A 12,476-nucleotide genomic window follows, 5' to 3' on the forward strand; every position below is an offset into this window, starting at 1 on the left:
CTTCCTGGAACTGAAGCTGCAACCGTTTAACTCAGCTACCCTGAAGCCCTTTTTCTCTTCCACTAGGTGGTGGACAAGCACCACACTCACACACTTCCATTGTCTGTTGCTACATCCTGTATACTCTCTAGCCTGTTATCAATGAATCGCTTCCACATGGCACAGAAAAACCTGAGCAAATGAATACAGAATTGAATAGCTTGTAATTAACGTTACTGCACATTCTGCAGAGACGTCACCTTTGATCAGGTAACGTTAAAAGACCATTAAAGTACATCTCTGACGAAAACGAAAGCAACCCTGCCTAGGTATTGTTATTACAGGCACAAGGAGAGTCCCCCGGTACAAGTCCACAGAAAGTGGAGGGAAAGACGTCCTGACAGTAAGTGGCTAAAGCTATTATGTTATTAGCAGTGTATTGTTGTAGCTAGCTGTAGTTTCCAAGTACAGTATTGTTCTTTGTATCTTTATTCAACTTCTTCAACTTCCAACTATTTCTTCCGTACCTTTTTTTGCAGTTTAACTTCTGGATACTTTCAGCTACAGAAACCGTTCAACTATCAAAATATTCAGCTCTTTAAGGACATTAGTGTTATATCTTTTCGTGTTTCAACTATTTATACTTTTTAAAATATTAAGCTTTTTCCACATTTTTTTTTTAACAATGTAACTCAATGAAGAAAATCTTCAAATCCTCTTAAACCTACTGCACTTTGAAATGCTACTGCATCCGCATACTTTCAGCTACGGACTTCATTTAAACTTTAAACGGGTTACAAGTCTTTGAACTATTAAGCTATGATTCAGCTTTTTGATAACTTTTACAGTTTTTGATTTATCACAGTTTATGTTTTATTGTGGGAATGCTGATTCAGCACTATTACTACTACTGCTCCTGCTGCAGGTCCTTCTGCTATTACTACTACTACTACAACTACTACAACTACTACTCCTACTTTTCACCCAAACACCACTTTCTGTCTAACGCCTTATAGTTTTTAAAGGTTTATTTCAACCAAATACTACCCTGTCTGTGTGTCTCTCTGTCTCTCTTTGTGTTTAGCAATGCATCTGTCTGATATACATACAAAGCATTTCTTCTTTCCGCCTATTCAGGATAATTACCACTTTTGACAGTATTTCAGTTTAGCTTCCAGTTTTTCTAGCAATGTATTTCAGCTCTTAGCTTCTTTAGGTAATGCAGTTCAGATTCCAACCCTGCCAGTTGTACATTTCAACTTCTAGGTTTTTTAGCAGTGCAGTGCAATGCATTTGAGCTTTAACATTTTTAGGCAAGTCATTTCACATTTCTGAAATTTCAGCAACGTTTTGCAATTAATTTCAGCTGTCAGCATTCCCACGTATTTTCAGAAGGAAATGCATTTTCTAGTTAACCTTACTCACTTTGTAACATTATGCCACAATCGTAGAAAAGGGTTTAAATTCGCTATGTTAAATTAACAGTAGTAAACTTTGAGTACACAACTAGTTTACATCCAAGTTGTATTTTGTACTGCAACTATAATATGAACTCTACTACAAGTGAACTTTTAGGTATACTGTTAGTTTACTAGTTATATACTTGTAGCCTCCTTTCTAGTTTATGAAAGTACACTTTAAAGTATACTCTTAGTAAACTACTAGTTTAATAGTTTTTATTGCAAGTATACTTGTAAGTTTTCTTTAAGTGAACTTATGGTACTTAGCCAAATACTTTTCTGTAAACTTTTCAGTATAAGGCAAATACACTTAGACTTTTCTGTATACTTGTTGGTATAAGCCAAGTATAATTTTATCTCCTTATTATATCTCTGATAAGTACATAAAAAGTAAACAGAAAGCATGATCTCTTATTTTAAGTTTAAAAGAAGTATACTAATGGCACACTTGAATAAACTTCTTTTTTGTAAGGGTTGTTCTATGTGCCGGACAATGGCTCTTTAGTGGTAAAAGTGCAATTGCAATATGTTACAAAATCTTTCACAGTTTGACTCTATAAACCAGAAAACCATTATTAACTACTTGTTCTTATTGCTCTCAATGTCAGATTCAGCATGGCAGCCAAAGACAAGATAAGACGTAATAAAACAGCCATTCAGACGACTTTGAGTGGAGACCGCAGGCTGATCCTCAACAAAGTTCATGAGAATAAACTGATAACTGAACGGGAGTACAACAACCTCAGAAGCATCAACAAGGAAGACGAAGAGGGCCACGTCATTGAGCTTGTGGATAAGATCATGAACAAAGGAGAGGACCGCTGTCAAGCCTTCCTGAACCTCCTGCAAACTGATGATGAGATTCAAGAGACGTTCCCAAACCTGAAGAACATACAATTGAATGACGCCTGCCTTTTACCTAGGCCTGTCCAAGTTTCTTCGGTTCATGAAAGTGGTACGTTATTATGTGCAGTTTGATTATAGAAATGACTCTTATGTAAGCCTATTGTGTGTTTCACATGAAGTTGAGGCTTTTATGTTTGGAGTTGTAATTCTGTTTCCCTCTGATTTCCTCAGATGTTCTGCCACCAGGAAGCAAGAGGCAAAAGGAGGTGAGGTTTTCACCTAATATTGAAATAACACACTTTATGTGACAATGCTTGAGTCATTGTTATTAGTTAGGCTTTGTTAAAGAGACACAAGACATGCTTATTATCCTGTATTAACATATAGAATATTAGCTTTATTATATAGACAGACCCCATGAGACCTTATTTTGGAGAAAATATGAACGGTAGTCAACGCCAAGAGACAAATAATTTTTTGATCCCATTTGAATTACGCAGTTGATCACACATATGATGTTTGTCAAATTAAAACATAATTTTGCAAGTCAAGAAAGTCACAGTTCGTCTTAGGTTTTAGGCGGAAATAAATTGGCATTTTAGCACTTTCGGTTCCTATGTGTGGAAGTCGATTTTAATAGGTTTTTAGTTAGATGCCTGAAATAATCTTAAAAGATTTTAATGTTTTGTTCTTCAACTTAAAATACTTAAATAAATATCCCACTCGTGAATTTTGAAGCCTTTATGTGTTGGTTTATTAGCGGTTGCTAACAGGTGGCTAAATGAGACTACTAAACGCCATCACGCTGACACGTCCGCCTTTACAGCCTCGTTGTGTATTCTCACACTCATGCAACCTTGGTGTTGCTCATTTATAGCTTAATGTTAGCTTTTTACTTCTGCCGATTGCATTCACACTTCAAAAATCATAAAGTGGTGTTCATTTGTGGAGATAATCTTGCTGAACAAAACTTGTAAGTATCATAAACGTTTGTTTGCCACAGAGCTTATTTATAGTAATCCAAAACCCAATGGAAAAATCCCATTTGCTTTTTGTCGAGGGAACCCAGAGCAATGCTAACTTCCTGGTTGGCCTACAAAAATACCTCATCCCTGTAGCACTCCATTGTCATACCTCATAAATTGAAACTAGTAAAGTAAAGTTGCGTGTTCAAGCATAAAATATTGAAGTTTATTCATTATATGTTTGTGTCAAACTGTTTCTATTGTTTTCCGGACGTGCAGTATGAGTTGAAAAGCCAGCCAACCGGCCTCTGCGTGATCATAAACAACATGAATTTCAAGGATGGGACAGAAAGAAGAGGAACCGACAAAGATGCTGGTATGTTACAGAGTAGACAGATTCACAGATTTCAACTATTGTCCTGTTTGGTGGTGGTTGAAGCTTAACTATTTTTTTTTAAATTCAATATCCTACAGAAAGTTTGACAGATGTGTTCAGCTGGCTGGGGTTCAGAGTGCTGATGTGTAAAGACCAAACCAAGGACCAGATGGATTGCACACTGAAATGCTTCGCTTCTCAGAGCGACCTCTCTCAGCTGCAGGAGTTCAATGTTAAGGAGTGGTCTGGGGGTGAATTCACTGCTCTTCAAGAGGCTCCTAAGCATGGCGATGCCTTCATCTGCTGTATCCTGAGTCACGGAGATAGGGGTGTGGTCCTCGGGATCGATAGGCAGCCCCTCCCCATCAAACAGATAACTAGAACTTTCAAGGCGACTGATCAGTCGACCCTCACCGGCAAGCCCAAAGTGTTCCTGATCCAGGCCTGCCAGGGAGGGAAGATACAGCGTGGAGTGTTAGTAAAAGATCTGGAGGCTGATGGCTGTCACTCATCATTCAACCCTGAAGAAGCCGATGTTCTGGTTTATTTATCCACTGTTGAAGATCATCTGTCATTTAGAGACAAAGTAAATGGGAGCTGGTTCGTCCAATCTGTGTGTCAGCAGCTAAAGGAAGGCTGTCAAAGGTAAAAAAAAAAAATTAAATATATATTTAGTCCTACGGCTTGAAATTTCCACAATATTTTATATCTTGTAGATCTGATGATATGATCGTTACCATGTAATGTATTTTGTACACTTGAATTAATCATAATGTCTCCTGTTAGCGATAGTAATTTTGTACGTTTTATATTGTTTTAGGGGTGAAGACATTATCACCATCCTCCACCACGTGAACGAGGAAGTAAGCCAGAAAGAGGGCAACAGTCAAAACCCCGGTGAAGTAAAGCAGATGCCTGAAATTAGGTCCACCCTGAGGAAGCGACTTGTGTTGTCTCCACATCAGCATTGAAGCTTAAACACCAGAAATCATGCAAACACAGTATGCTTTATGTCTTAATTAAGGGTGTATAATTTACTCAGGGGAAGGGGTTTCTTAAGGTGTACTCGATCTTTTTTATCTTTCTAAATGTTATATTTTTAAATCATCACATTGAATCATTGTGTTTTATATTGTCCCAGATTTGTGTTGCAGAATAAACCTGCTTTTTGCTCAAAGTATGATGACCACTGGTGGGTCCAGGTTTTAATGAGGAATAATACAATTTCACTAGGACTTTATACAAACAGAAGCCTGGTAAGCCTCACTAAGACCAAGAAAGTGGATCATATCAGTCCAGTTCTGAGGTCTGTACACTGGCCCCCTGTCTCTCAGAGAATTGATTTCAAAATACTCCTGCTGGTTTACAAAGCACTAAATGGTTTAGGGGCCAAAATACATTTCTGATCTTCTGCTATGAACCATCTAGACCTCTCAGGTCATCTGGATCAAGTCTGCTTAGCGTCCCCAGAGCCAGAACTAAACATGCAGAAGCAGCGTTCAGTTTTTATGCACCAAATATTTGGAACAAGCTCCCAGAAAACTGCAGGACCAACTCCAACTCTGAGTTCTTTTAAATCAAAGCTTAAAACTTTCCTGTTTGCTGCTTCCTTTTATTAAACCAGATAATGATCTTATACTGCACTAGAACTTTTACTCTTGTGTGTTATACTCTATTTTAGCTTCTATCCTAGCTTTTATTTTTAGCTTGTTTTTATTTTCGAATATTTAATGTTTTTATAACTGTTTCAATTATGTCTTCAAGGAACTGTTTGTTACTTCTTACACGTATAAATCTACCGGGTCGGGATCCCATGCGAGCTCGCATATGCGCACTCGCGTGTGGCTACGCTGTTCAGACCGCTGTTCAGCCCCGGAGGCTGAAGCAGCGGGGCTGAAGCAGGAAAAGCCAACACTAGGATCAGCATTGATTCATGGAGAGACCTTCGTCTGGTCAGCTAACATTGCTGCCAAGCAGCTGAAATATAGAGTGATATTGTGGTTTTAGCTGACGTGTGTCGCCTCACTGTTTTGAGCGATGCTCGTTCATGTCTATTCAGAGCGAGCAAGCGCGAGCTCGACCCTGACTTTCGTTGACTTAACGACCACAGGTGTTGCTGTTAACAAGCATTTCTGAAAGTTACAAATAGTCCCTTTAATGTTCTTTTGCACTTTTTCACAATGTTCTTGAATGTTTATGTAAAGCACTTTGAATTGCCCTGTTGCTGAAATGTGCTATACAAATAAAGCTGCCTTGCTTTGGTGCCATTTGCATATCTAACAAATAAGTTACTAATGTCAACATGCCTTTTTATTGCCTCCTAGCCTTATCTATGCATATCTAGTATATGAAAGTGTTCCTAACGCAATCTATTTTTTAAACAATATTTTTTCATGGCTTAGAAAAACAAATCCAAACACAACCAGTAGAGCAAATGTAAAATGGATGACAGTAACTGCATGGTAAAGAGAAATGCAATTTGTCATTGTATTTCTTCGCTTCCTTTTTAATGAATTGGTATATTGCCTTTATTTTTTATTTTTTATTTTTTATTTTTTTTTATACTTTATTTTTTCCTTTTTTTCGAGGTTGTTTTAATATATGCAATTTACAGTTCGTGATTACAATAGTTTATAAACCATTTTTTTAAGTAGTTGAGCTTATAGACGAACTCATTAAGTACACTAGAGAAAACAACTTCTACATTCAAAATTGAAATAAAATTAAGAAAAGAAATAATAATAATAATAATGATAAAAAGAAAGAATAGAATTAAAAAAAACACACAAAACAAAAAAAAAAACAATAAGCCTTTATTTTTTAAATTTTTCTTTTTTTATTCTTAACAATAGCTAAACACATGGAGGATTTAAAAAGGCATTCAACCAACACACATTATGGAGCAATGAATAGGATTTGTTTGTGTGCACCTGCTTTGGTGGGAATTCGGTTGCGCACTTACGTCCGTCTTTACGGTACTGCAGCGTCGTTGCCCTGACAACTCACATTTGTTCGTCCTCTCTTCCGGGAGGAACATCAAAAGGCTGCTTGCCATAAAAACTAAACCAAACAAGCTATCTGTTGCAACAAAAGTGTGTATTATAAAGCTGTTTTTTATTATTATTACCGGGAGTATCTGCCATTAAATAAAGACAGCGTTAATGATGGAAGCCCCGCTGGAAGACGAGACACCAGCCGGAGCCGCAGCGGGGATTGAGGGACTCGAACTCGGAGAGGAGCTGAAAGCCTCTGACGAAGCGAACACGTTCATGTCCAGCATTGGTGAGATGTCCGTTTACTCTGCAGGCTACTGACACAAACTGCGTAGGCTGCTGGAGTTAACACCACCTGGTTTTGGCACATCTCGTGTTGCACCCAGGCACAGAATTGACAATGAACCAAATATAGAAAATAAAGCTCTAAACCAGGAGGACAGCAACCTGCAGCTCTTTAGCTCCTCTCCAGAGGCTCCCTGTGGATTATTAAACATGGAAGTGATTAACAGTTTTTTGTTTACATTTTCATTTGTGTTTATCATTGTTGTAGGTCTGTGGTACAACAGAGTATTAGGGCCACATTGAGGAAAAAAAATAGATCTGAGATTTCGAGAATAAAGTCGTAATATTATGAAAATAAAATCATAGATTTACTAGAAAAAAAGTCGTAATAATATGAGAATAAAGTCATTATTTTACAAGAAAAAAGTCGTAATATTATGAAAATAAAATTGTAGGTTTACGAGAAAAAAAGTCATAATATTACAAGAATAAAGTCAGAAGTTTATTATGAGATAAAGTCAAGTTATGACTTTATTCTCGTAATGTTATGACTTTTTCTCGTAAAGTTATGACTTTATTCTCACAATATTCCGACTTTTTTCTCGTAAAGTTATGACTTTATTCTCGTAATGTTACGACTTTTTTTCTCGTAAAGTTATGGCTTTATTCTCACAATATTCCGACTTTGTTTTTCGTAAAGTTATGACTTTATTCTCGTAATGTTACGACTTTTTTTCTAGTAAAGTTATGACTTTATTCTCGCGATATTACAACTTTTTTTCACGTAAAGTTATGACTTTATTCTCATAATGTTACGACTTTTTTCTCATAATAGTGGCCCTCATACTCCGTAATACATTTTCTCTTTGGCCCTCACTGCATTAGACTTATATACTATATACTTAGACTATAAACTGTGTTACCTTCATCACAATGCTCAAATGTTTTGCGGCTCCAGACAGATTTTTTTTTTTTTAATTTTGACTAAAATGTCTCTTTTGGTAGTAAAGGTTGCTGACCCCTGCTTTAGACTTATTTAAAACTGTCCATACGTTAAAACGTAAAAATCCCCCACTTCTCCCAGAGCCTGCAGAGCTGCTGAAGTGTGTGTTTCCAGATTCTCTGGTGACTTTGTCAGAGGGCGGCCGGGACCTGGGGAAGTTCAGTGTGACGGTGGAGTTTGCCCGAAGAGTCCAGCAGCCGTGTATGCTACTGCATGCTAAGAGCCAGGGAGCCATCGATGACTCCCCCTGTGGAACTACAGTGATGGGTGAGGGGGAGGCAGGGGCTGCAAAGACAGATTGACCTCCAAAGTTTTGTCTATTTATCTGAATGTCCTTTGTCCTTTTTTCACTGTCCATTTAAGCCTACCTAACCACGGACCTGGAGGTGCTGGAGGAAGATTACCATGAGTATGTCAAGGTGGGTCTTTGCAAACTCTCCGCACTGTCTCATTTTAAAGGGGACCTATTATTCTTTTGTGCTTTTTCCCCTTTCCTTTAGTGTGTTATGCAGTTTTTTGTGCATGTAAAAGGTCTGCGAAGTTACAAAGCCCAAAGTCCACGCCAAAGGGAGTTACTCTCCCCCACAGAGACAATGCTCCTGAACTGCCTGAAACACCTTGCTTAACGTCCCGCCTTTTATTCCGTAACGTGGTGATGTCACCAAGTAACTAGGGTGACCAGGCGTCCCACTTTACAAGGGACTGCACAGCATTTTTATCCGTTGTACCACGTCCCACATATTGAGACGATGTCCCACATTTTCATTGGCTCTAGTTTTCAAAAGTCAAACCACTGCATGACAGCCGTTTTTTAAAAATCTGGCAGGAGCTCAAACAGAGCGTTTCAGACAGAGGTCAGATGTCCTAGTAGAAACCCAAAATACTAGTATGCACCTGAAAATAAGCATAATAGGTCCTCTTTAACACACATGGAATTCATTCTTATTCTTCATTCTCATGCCACATCTGTCTTTTTTTTTATTTTGTATTTCCTGCCTTTAAACACATTGAATCCCCTTTTCAGCTTGAAGGCCACAGTTTGGACAAGAGGCGTCACATGGTGCAGCATGACGGGCAGATGGTGATCAATAAAGTTACCACTGTAGGAGAGGTGAGAGAGAATAACCCTGTTGCAAAACAACATTAGGGTTCTATCATCCCTATAGGCCCTCTAAGCATTTTTATGGGGAAAAGATGCTAATATGATGACCTTTGTCACGGCTAAAAGTACTTTTTACTACCATTTAGTGAAATCTGGATCTAAATGTCTTTCTGATAACACTTCAAAATGGTTTTATCCAAACATTTAGGTGATGTCAACAGACTTGCTGTTGTGAAATTACTGTAAGGTGTAATTCTTTTTTATGTGTGTGTGTGTACAGGAGACGACGAAGGAGAGCACTTCTTATCCCATGTGTGTCCTACGAGGGCTGGTTACCGAGGGGTCCAGCTTGCTGCTGATGCGCCTCATCGCTCTGAGGAAGATGGTGCCAGAACACATGACCTTCATCTCCTTCGACCAGGGATTACATATCATCCACACCACTTTTGTAAGTAATCATGCCAGTGAGACCTCTTGGTCGTTCTGTGTGTTGTTTGAATAGTGAGCTCTGATTATTTGTTTCTCTGAGGTCAGAGCGAGCTGGGTCTGAAGCAGCTGAAGGTTGGGGGTGAGGACGTGGAGGTATTTGGGGTGGAGAGGATTGTTCACTCTGTGGAGGACAGCCCCACTACCTGGCAGTGCTACTTCCTGGCTGATGGGTAAGCTCAATGACTACACCGAAGAACGGATATTGCTAAGAAGTGAAAGTCAATTATTTGTTCCATTGCAACACTTGAAAGTGACTACCGGACGCCAGTAAAACATCCGCCTACAAAGTGCAAAAGTAAAACAAAATTATTTCTATTCTATTGTCATTATTTTAATGTTTCTACTGAAATGGCCTGTGTTGAACAATAAAATATTATAAATATGCATACTATTATAACAATTTACTTACTTACTTACTTTTTTTCCCGGCCGCTTCCCAGAGGAGCGATGGACATGAATGGAAGTTAGAAAAATTCAGCACACAGATTTTGAGATCAATCTCAAACGTTTTCATGTGAAGGACCTCCAACATCAATGAACAATAGACCACAGGCCATGGATGTATAAGAGGTTGTGCCCTGTGCTTTTGCCCTGCGTGTTAGTAAATAGCCTACAACCACATTAAATTCTGTTTATGTCATGCTACTAGCGCTACTAGTGCTACTAGCTGCTGGCCGATAGCCGGTTGTTTGGGAACAGAGACGTTTATACATCCACCACGGTACAGGCTTACAGCATACAGCCCATGGGTGTATTATAGCATAATAAAAGTGATGAGTTACAGACAATATATCCATTATTACAGCTGCATACAGCTAGCAGGAAGCTGGCAGAACCAGATATGTCATATAAGCGTGCAGTCCCGCGGGTCTGATGTACGTTCATTATGCCGAGGAAAATAACTCTGGATTCAGCTTTTAGTTAATTTACCACTTTTAGGACATAATGATTTAAATTAGGGCTATATAAGTGTTTGTACTGGGAAGTTGATTTACCTAAAAAAAATAATCATCCTCTAATTTACAGACGTCTCTTTTCATGGCCACAGACTCAGCCATTTTCAGTCCAAAATGGCAGCAGCGCTACCGCGACGCCGTCTAGCGGCTGTTGTCAAAAAAGCATATCTATCGTATACTCTTTGACTTTACGTCTTCTCACTGCCCAACACTGTGGATCAAATTGCAATTCTTTTAGTGTTTGCAGCTCCTTAAAGGACTATACCTGTGTTTAGGGTGGCATGATAACAATCAAATTAACGTTTTGGTGAGTTTTAGTGTTGTAGTGTGGTTCGCATGTAGCCTGTGAAAACCAAGACATGATTGCAATGATATTTGTGATCTGGCTACCAGAGATCCATATACAGTATGTGGCTAAGTTCAAACAAAAATGTGTTAAATTGTATGTGGATTTTATCCAGATGTGAGACCCATGAACTGATACATGTAAATGAGTGTGTATGAGAGAGAGAGAGAGAGCGAGAGAGAGAGAGAGAGAGAGAGAGAGAGAGAGCAAGAAAAACACATTACAGTAAAGTTAATTTTATTTTCTGTGTTGTTTTTCATGTGTGTGTGGATGGCGTATTGTTCGACCGCCAGTGAAACACACCTGCATCCTAAACGAGTGCATGCATTTGTGACTTTCACGCTCTGTAAATCATTTTGTGGAAAAAAAATTTTTTAATATGACTTGATAAAGTATTTTTTTTGAGCAGTTTGTATTTTCTTATCAGGCACATGGTCAGCAGAGTGCAGGTGGGATCACCGGTCACCATGAGGCTGCTGCAGCTGCCATCACAGCTAGAAAAAGGTATCCATTCTCTCACACACACATATAAAAGCAGTTTTTCTAATGAAACAGAGTTATGATGTTTGTTTGGTTGTGTGTGTTTTGAGGTTTTGAGAAGGTCCCTCTGGTTTGGGAAGAAGACATGCAGATGCGCTCCAAGTTCTTGGACAGAAAGGTAACCAATAATGTTCTCATATGATAAAGACATTTATTCAGAATGACTGTACCTGAATAATACTGTTTTCCTTCCATACATCTTATCCTACAGGCTATATTTCCCATTATCATCATCTTACCCTATAAACCCTTTGAACAGAACAGAGTATGAATGTACGTTTTTATCTCGTTGGGGGCAGGAGGAGCTGAAGGCGGACCATGCCTCCTACCTGAGACAGCATCCAGAGATCCGTGCGCTCGTATCTGACTTCCTGCAGTTTTTGCTGCTGAGGAAACCAGATGACGTCTTCCAGTTTGCCAGAGAGTACTTCCTCCCTTTTGCCTCCCGCCGTCCTCCAGAACCAAGCCTGGAAGCCTCCTCACTCTGAAAGCACATGCTAAACAGCCTTTTTAAAAAAAACATATATAGCTATTCTGTTCATTTATCCTTTTAACTTGACATTTAATTTTAAAATTGCATTTGGTTATGTTATATCTTGTCTGATGTTATATAAGTGACAGATGACTAGCTGTATTAAAGGGAAACTTTCAAACCTGAGACTTCACCTGAGCTGTGTGATCTTGCTAAAAAAAAAACTAACTTTAGTGATCTGAATAAAGTGGTATGTTTCAAACAATGTTTGTAATTTCATTGTTGGTACCTGTCTATTAGTGATGTGTCGGTCACGAACGAGCCAGCTCAAAGAGCTGGCTCTTTTAAGTGATAGGAGCTGGCTCCCGTCTGAGTGACGTTTATTTATTTATTGTTTTATTAATTCAAGGCAGAATGACAGGACGATCTTCTCCGCGCCACGGGCACTTCATGCACTGACTGTGACTGAATGTTGTGTTAATGACGTCCGTGCGACCAATCAGGTGATGACAGACAACGATCATACCATCAAGCAGTGAGGGGCGGGGTGCACGGCGCGCTGACGGTCTACAGGTACAGAGCAGGAGGGAGAGGAGGAGAGAAAGAGAGAGAGTAGTGTGGTGCGCGGAAATGAAGCAGCATGTAAAATTATGGTATTTGGGAA

At 39.0% G+C, this 12,476-nt stretch overlaps 3 protein-coding genes across 4 annotated transcripts in view; all 3 read left to right on the forward strand.

The window, feature by feature from the left end:
• LOC119498157 overlaps window positions 1-12,476 on the forward strand; it is a 74,036-nt gene that overhangs the window by 44,380 nt on the left and 17,180 nt on the right. The window lies entirely within an intron of this gene.
• On the forward strand, window positions 22-4,806 carry LOC119498168 (caspase-8-like). 2 transcript variants are annotated; one of them, XM_037786747.1, is made up of 7 exons: window positions 22-249; window positions 324-382; window positions 2,048-2,394; window positions 2,517-2,551; window positions 3,530-3,626; window positions 3,725-4,271; window positions 4,447-4,806. In XM_037786747.1, exons 3-7 carry the CDS (start codon window positions 2,055-2,057, stop codon window positions 4,595-4,597), a joined length of 1,170 nt encoding a protein of 389 aa, XP_037642675.1. In that variant the 5' UTR covers window positions 22-249; window positions 324-382; window positions 2,048-2,054; the 3' UTR covers window positions 4,598-4,806. The 2 variants fall into 2 exon arrangements, with proteins under 2 accessions (XP_037642675.1, XP_037642674.1); XM_037786746.1 differs by having other exon boundaries at window positions 23-249; window positions 2,517-2,550; window positions 3,520-3,626.
• Window positions 6,464-12,074, forward strand: LOC119498172 (ciliogenesis-associated TTC17-interacting protein-like). The gene is made up of 9 exons (XM_037786755.1): window positions 6,464-6,908; window positions 7,989-8,174; window positions 8,271-8,326; window positions 8,932-9,018; window positions 9,290-9,457; window positions 9,544-9,668; window positions 11,228-11,304; window positions 11,391-11,458; window positions 11,640-12,074. Exons 1-9 carry the CDS (start codon window positions 6,788-6,790, stop codon window positions 11,826-11,828), a joined length of 1,077 nt encoding a protein of 358 aa, XP_037642683.1. The 5' UTR covers window positions 6,464-6,787; the 3' UTR covers window positions 11,829-12,074.

This window comes from Sebastes umbrosus, chromosome 12, assembly GCF_015220745.1.
Source record: "Sebastes umbrosus isolate fSebUmb1 chromosome 12, fSebUmb1.pri, whole genome shotgun sequence".
Taxonomy (NCBI): Eukaryota; Metazoa; Chordata; class Actinopteri; order Perciformes; family Sebastidae; genus Sebastes; species Sebastes umbrosus.

Bases quoted from the DNA above. Each gene is read 5' to 3' on its own strand.
- LOC119498168 (XM_037786746.1), top strand. From the start codon at position 2,055: ATGGCAGCCAAAGACAAGATAAGACGTAATAAAACAGCCATTCAGACG. The intron at 3,627-3,724 runs GTATGTTACAGA...AATATCCTACAG, and splicing joins AGGAACCGACAAAGATGCTG to AAAGTTTGACAGATGTGTTC. The intron at 4,272-4,446 runs GTAAAAAAAAAA...ATATTGTTTTAG, and splicing joins CTAAAGGAAGGCTGTCAAAG to GGGTGAAGACATTATCACCA.
- LOC119498172 (XM_037786755.1), top strand. From the start codon at position 6,788: ATGATGGAAGCCCCGCTGGAAGACGAGACACCAGCCGGAGCCGCAGCG. The intron at 8,327-8,931 runs GTGGGTCTTTGC...TCCCCTTTTCAG, and splicing joins ATTACCATGAGTATGTCAAG to CTTGAAGGCCACAGTTTGGA. The intron at 9,019-9,289 runs GTGAGAGAGAAT...GTGTGTGTACAG, and splicing joins AAGTTACCACTGTAGGAGAG to GAGACGACGAAGGAGAGCAC.